At 40.8% G+C, this 6,946-nt stretch overlaps 1 protein-coding gene and 1 non-coding gene across 2 annotated transcripts; both read right to left on the minus strand.

Annotated features, from left to right (window-relative positions):
• Nucleotides 1–4,822: 4,822 nt before the first annotated feature.
• On the minus strand, nt 4,823–4,896 carry trnat-agu. The gene has a single exon. It is a non-coding gene; the product is annotated as a tRNA-Thr (tRNA).
• A 940-nt stretch (nt 4,897–5,836) lies between these two features.
• Nucleotides 5,837–6,831, minus strand: LOC120787822 (lactoylglutathione lyase-like; the record flags this gene model as incomplete). The annotated part of the gene is made up of 3 exons (XM_040123369.1): nt 5,837–6,290; nt 6,471–6,560; nt 6,690–6,831. Coding segments are annotated over 3 exons (324 nt in total), but the record flags the coding sequence as incomplete, so codon positions are not given.
• Nucleotides 6,832–6,946: the final 115 nt, after the last annotated feature.

The following is a 6,946-nucleotide window of genomic DNA, read 5'->3' on the forward strand; positions in this document are numbered from 1 at the left end:
TTTTTTAACTATGTTGCTAGTACTATCACAGCTCCTCTCGCTACAACCATTTGTGCTACTTTTCTACCAATTGGGGGCCGGGGTTTTGGAATGAGAACCATCGTCCAGGTAGCGTTGCTCCATCTGAAGGTGGAAACAAACACAACCTTTAAACCTATGCTCCACATCACATAAACAAACCAGGAACTGATTTACCCTAATAACCTAATGGAAAAGTCATCACAGCATTGAATCAAAACCACCACGCTGCAGTAATACTTCCAATAAAACTCACAAAATAAAAGTCACGCATTATACTTAGCACAAAGTATATGAGTATTTAATTGTAATTGAAATGTAAATGTATTTGATTTCATTAAATACAAACAGGTAAGTGTTACTACTGAAAGAGGCCTTACATACAGTATGAAAGCCTCACATATCACTGGCCCTGTGAATATCTGAACTTTTAGCCCAAACAGCTGAGTTTAAGAAAATATTACATAACTCGAGCCATTCATGCACGTTAGGTTATTTCACTTTGTCCTGCTAAGAGTCTGGATGCTTTATATTATTAGTATATATTTGTTGCTCATTTCTTGCAGAGTTGTGTTGTATAAAATGTCTTCTCCTTTTTTCTGTGTGTCAAGTAATTAACACACAGAAAAGCTTGGGCAAGATAGTATCACTCCATCACACAAATGCTGAATGGCCGCAACCAATACCAATTATTATCAATACATTTTATTATCCAGAAATTTGAAGGATAGGAAACATTATATTTATTCGTTTTTGTCAGCCTGCCTGTTTGTTTAACAGTTTGGTGACTTCTGTAAAACAAACCAAGAAAGCAGCTTTTGGTTTCTTATGCAAGCTTCAGTCAAAACAGTCAAACGTCAGTCCCATTTGACTCATTTACACTGATAACTGAAAATATTGCCAACCCTGACATTTGCAGAGGAGAATGCTGAAGATTCTCAAGTCTCAATATCAAAATACATTGAAAACAACATGGCTTTGAAACGTGTCAAAATCTGCCATCTTCCATGAAAAAAAACCCTCTTGTAGGTGACAGCAGGTCTTTAGTAGATGTCCAGATGCAAACTGTCTCCTTTTCAACGAAATCGTCGAGTGAAAGTAGGAAAACCGTCTTTTTCCGACCGTTGGAAGGTTGTTTCTGTTGCAATGAAGCACCTAGCAACAGCAAACATGGCGAACGTGGAACCTTCATGTCCGTTCTAATAACGTGTCTGTTCTGACAGTCACAATGAGGAGGACAGAGCTCAACATTTAACCATTGAGGCCTTTACCGTGTAGTTGTCAAAGACATGTAGCGGAGTAAAAAGTACATTTCTACTGAATTTTAGTGGAGTAGAAGCCTAAATAGCCCAAAATAGAAACGCTGATTTAGAAAAGTACGTCTCAAGTTGGGACCTAAGTACAGTACTTGAGTAAATGTAGAGTATGTAGTTACTTCCTACAACTTCCTGCCAGTCGCTGAAGAAAGAATCCGAAATGAATCTTCATAAAAATACAGGTTTAGTTTCATGTTTGGGCCGTGTGGTGTGGTGTGGTATGGCACGGTACTCCCACGGGCCCAGGTCGGGAACGGAGCAGGTCGACGCCCCCAGCGGGTTCTTGCCTGTGAATAGACGCTCTAGTGCAGCCTGAGTAATACAGCGGGACCCGGTCGTTATACTGATCCGCTGACAACTGGGACAAGACACACACGGTCAAACATCATGTCTTCATACGATACAACAGCTCCGTCGTTGTTTCTGTATTTGGACGGAGACCCTTCAGAAACCAGTGCTGTTTGTTGGCCCTACAGCGCCTCCACCTGGACTAGAGGAGCCATGACCATCCATCACACCAGTCGGTGCAATACACACACACTGGAGGTGATTGACTGAACTCGATGGAGAGAGAAAAACTAATCCACTGCCTACACCCTTCCCCAAGCCTCTCTCTCTCCTCTCTGTGTGTGTGTGTAATACCAGCACTTTAAATGGACATTTCCATGTGTGTGCTACCTTCAGATTGTAAAAGCTGTGATGCAGATGACCCTGAAGATGCTTCAGAGCCACTCAACAGATAAACAATGGTTCTGCTGTCTCACAAGGCAGGGCTTTTAGAATTGTAACCAGTGGTTTCATTGTTGGTTACAAATCCTTAATATGCCTTAGCGATCAAGTAATGAAATGGCGTGTGCGGATCTCTTTCTTTCAACATTTCTTAGCCACGTCACTGCTGAAACAGAGCCGCAGAGCATCCGTAACCACAGACTAGATAGGCTTTTTTCATAGTACACATTTGGACGTGTGAACAATAAAATGAAGGATGGCTCACTGTCACGCTGTCATGGCTTACTGAGACGTTTGAATACAACGCAGCCATGTTACTAGTTGCTCCTGTGCTTTTCCAACTCTGAGAAGTCAGAATGTCTGCTGTGAAAAAGACCTCTGGCTTATTAGAAGGTGTAATTGAATAAGTCATGCATGTGCACAACAAAAAAACATTTCACATCTATCATTAGCTTCATACAGCTGTATGCTAAAGCTTGGTCCCTCAACCAAAAAGTCCATGTTTATTGGATTTTTGAAATGATTTTTGATTTTTACTGTCCTGTCCCCTTTTCTCTCTTTATTACCTGGTTTATTACCTTCTTCAGATTCCTTTTTTTTTTTTTTTTTGACCAGAAATTTGGCCACTGCCATTCCCTTTGAGCCCCTGATTGTTGCTGACTGGCATTTTGACTTAGCTAGTCAGTTCAAGAGCACGTGTGCTCTCATGATCAGACCCAGTGGTTCCACCACGCCATTTTCACAGTAACAGCGGGGTGTGGGGAATCAAATGAGTTTTCAACACACATTTATATGTAAATGCATATAAATTGCATCGTAAACACTCATCTACAAGAACAAGGAGACATTCTGAAATAACAGTTACATGGACATACACCACAAGCATTCTGGTAAACATAATAATCATTTCATCCACCAAATATTCTAACACATCACACACACAGGATCATGTTCAAGTAAATTTCCAAATTTCAATCCATCCAATGGTGGTTGACGTGTTTCAGTCTTAACCAAAGTGGTGGACCGACCAGCTGACAGACCGGCATTGCCATATATATGCAGTTAGCACGGCTAAATAGTCCTACAGTAACATTTCAAACGTGCCAAGAGTCATTGTAGTTAAGGTCAAAAGCTCTTTAATTATTTTCATTAGAACACATTTGAATCCCTTAAAATTGTGGAACACATTAAAAGCATACACCGAAGCCAGACTTGAGAAAGGCACTCAGTAAATATACTTATCTTCCTTCTAATCCTGCTCACCAAAATCCCAGATGACTGATCTGGTATTCTCAGCTCCACTGGACCATTTCCATACACTATCTGACCCGTTATACACACCGGCCCAGCCTTCATACGTGGCAAGCTGGTTAATCTCCTGTGCATTTCCGACGGTGGCCAAGTCACTGTAGTGCTCTCTGCAGTAGTTAGGAGCAAGCAAACCAGGTCCTCCAATGGGAGACGTGGACAACCTTTGAAATGTTCGGGTCTGAAGTCGCCGCACGTGGAGGAGCGAGAAGGACGAAGACCTGGTGGATGAGGAGAAGACTGGTGATGTTTCTCTCCATGTTTTTCCTCAGAAAGGCTTCAAAGTAGAGTTGGTTCAGGCATCACTGTGTACGTTACATTTATTGCAACGCAATGCAATAAATACAAACCGTGTCATTTATTTATCAATTGATCCATCCATCTATCCATTCACTCATTTAGGTCCACTCAGAGGGACTTCTGGCAACTGACGGCCACCGTCAGTCAAACCATATTAAAGATGACTGCAAAGTCAAATTTCACTGATATATGGGAGAAGTGCTACAACAGAGGAGCGGCAAGCCAGACAAATAGTCAGTTTGTCCCCTTTTCCTGGTAAGAAATAGCTGAGGATGAACTCTCTGTTGTAAGAGAAAGAATCATTCTTACTACATTTATGCATAAAGTAATGTTTCTTAGTATCATCTATTAAAATATTATTGCAAGCAAAAATGAAAAGCTAAGGTTCATCTGTAAGGTTAACAGATGTACAGAAAAATAAACAGCTATGTGCCTGGAGTATATGTCCACCAGCCTGTCTCTACATACCATCATACAGCACAGTTAAGGATTTAACTCTCATGGGAATTTACGTAATAAATAATACCATGCTTCTATGGTAAAACAGGGGAAGGAAACCCTGTCATTGCATCTTATTTCGGTCTGTTCACAAAAGTGATGGCGCCAACAAAGGGAGATCAGCGCAGTGGACGCTCCTCATTCAAAGACAGGGCTGAAAGAGGGCTGTGCATTATGTGGCGGTATTATTCCTTCCCACATCATCTCATTTCCACCTCAACCGACCAATCAGAGCAGCGCGCATACACGACAGTCCGAGTCATTCACCGGGATATCCACCACGTACACAAACTCAATCTTCAAATGCGTTTATCCTCACAAGTCAACCGTGTTCAGTGATGCAAAGCAGAGCGAGACCAGGAAGTCCTCTTGTGTTCACAGTCCTCATCAACAGACAAATCCAAACAAAGTGGTGCCCCCTTTCACTAAGGCAGTCGTAGTCCTGATGATAAACCTCCAGTGCAAAGGCATGCAGCCGACATAGTTATTGGCTGAATTAACACTGGATATAAATTCTGACCGCAGTTCACACTACCACGGTTAGCAACTTTTTGGCTGCGTCGTGTTTTGCATGTGGCTGTAGAAACTGGACCTGACATTAAAGTGATATTTTGGTTCCCACTGTCAAGACGTGTAACACAGAAATATTACACAGGCACCGCTGGGATTCGAACCCAGGATTTCCTGTTTACTAGACAGACGCTTTGACCAACTAAGCCACGGCACCTACACCCTGAGACCTTCTCTGAGTAATTCTTCAAGTAAAGCGTGTTAGCCTTTACAGAGAAGTACTTCAGTAACGTCTTAAGAAATATTCAGAAGGACTAAAACATGCTCTGTGGGATTTCACCTATGACCACAATAACTGGACCTTATGTTAAAGTGATTTTAGTGTTCCTGTTGTTAAGAAATGCAACAAAGCTGTAGCATAAAGGTACTATTGGGATTTGAACTCCCAATTCCTGTTTAAAAGGCAGGCACATAAACCATCTATGCCACAGTGTGTCTACATGGAGCAGCTCTAAGCGTCATGGTGAGTTTAACGTCTATTTAATCAGATACATAGTTTCACCGATTAATAGGCCTAAATGAGGAGTCCCTTTCGGTGCCTGCAACGCAGCTGAGATTGAAATATTACAATAGTAAAATGCATTATTTTATTGAAAATTGTAATTGTAAATATAATTCTAAGCTTTGTTCATTTTTTATTTGGTTCAAATTTACAAAAACGCACAACTTTATCCTAAGATCTCAGCAAGTAAATTTATTTTTTGGGTCAGAAATTCATCAAAATTCATATTTTATATTCATATTTAGTAGGAGAAATTGAGATTTGATAATGTTGAATTTTTAACTGATTTAATAATATAAATGAAAGTGGAAATATTTAATTTACTTGACTGCACAAAGTGGGATTTTTTTTAATTTTTTTTGAAAAGTCTTTAATGTGGGAATGATTTCTTAAAGATTTGACTTTACAATTAATTCTTAAGGTTAAATACTGTAAATCGTATTTTTCCCCTTTATGACTAAACTGCACATCCGGAACCAAGTCTCCTCATCGTTGCTGCAATAATCATAATCCTGACTGATGTGGCCTTGATTGTTTTGGCAAGTATACCATTACTATTTCTTTGTCTCTCAGAACTAAAAGAAATAACAAATCCTTTTCTTTTGATTGGTGGCTTTCACATTTATTAAACAGTAATACCGCTTTATTTCAGCATGACTTTTTGAAAACACGTACAAACTGATGACAGACAAACTCGACAGCTGCACGAAGTAGTTGCCATTCATAGCGATAACTCTGGTATTTAATCTATTTGCCTATCAACTGTCCGATACTAGTCCAGCCCACGCAAAGGCACACCCATTGTCACTGTGCAACTGATCCCGCTCCATTTGCCCTCGGCTCTCTGGCGCAGGTTGCTAAATTCTTCGCTAAACCCAAACGTTCTTTTCTCCCAGTGAAGCCACAGCAGGTCCGGCCTCTACGCACTGCAGCAGACAAGTATGCACTTGTCAGTTTTTACGAAGTAATGGACACCATATTGTTAGGACTCAGGATCTCAATCCAGTAGCCATCAGGGTCCTGAATGAAGGCCAAGCCTTTCATTTTACCTGAGAATAAAAAAATAAGAGAAGGGAGGGGGACAGAAAATTTATTGTACATATGATGTTAGATACATAAACATTATTAACTTCAGTTTCCACAAGTGTGCATCCTAATTATAAAGCTGTCAAGATTTATCCATTTAATCTGTCTATAAACCTTATATTCACTAAAATGACACATCTTACCATCATCTGGCTTCTTGACAAATGTGACTCCTTGCTCTTCAAACAATTTACAGGCTGCATAAACGTCAGGAACTGCAATTCCAATGTGTCCTGTGAAAAAGTCAGGTAGACTGTGACTGTTCCCTCCGTGAGCCCACACACAAACATACAGACATGCACCTACATATTTCATTTTTTCGGTCCTAACTGACTGGTTGTACAACAAGACAGCAATCTCACCAAAGCCACGTGGATCCGAGTTTCCATTGTGATAAGACTGGCTCTCGTCAGACTCAGAGCCCCAGTTACTGATTGACAAGAGGGACAGGAGCAGGGGTACAGGAGGTGAAAGCAGAAATGAAGAGAACAAGGTAGTTATTACCTGTGCAACCGATGAGGACTGAAGCGGTTTAGATGACTTCCACACTAAGTGGAACTGACAAGGCTGGTTTCAAATATTCCACCACTGTGTACTGTAACGCAACAGTGGAACGGAC

Source organism: Xiphias gladius, unplaced genomic scaffold (genome assembly GCF_016859285.1).
Source record: "Xiphias gladius isolate SHS-SW01 ecotype Sanya breed wild unplaced genomic scaffold, ASM1685928v1 HiC_scaffold_678, whole genome shotgun sequence".
In the NCBI taxonomy this organism is placed as follows: Eukaryota; Metazoa; Chordata; class Actinopteri; order Istiophoriformes; family Xiphiidae; genus Xiphias; species Xiphias gladius.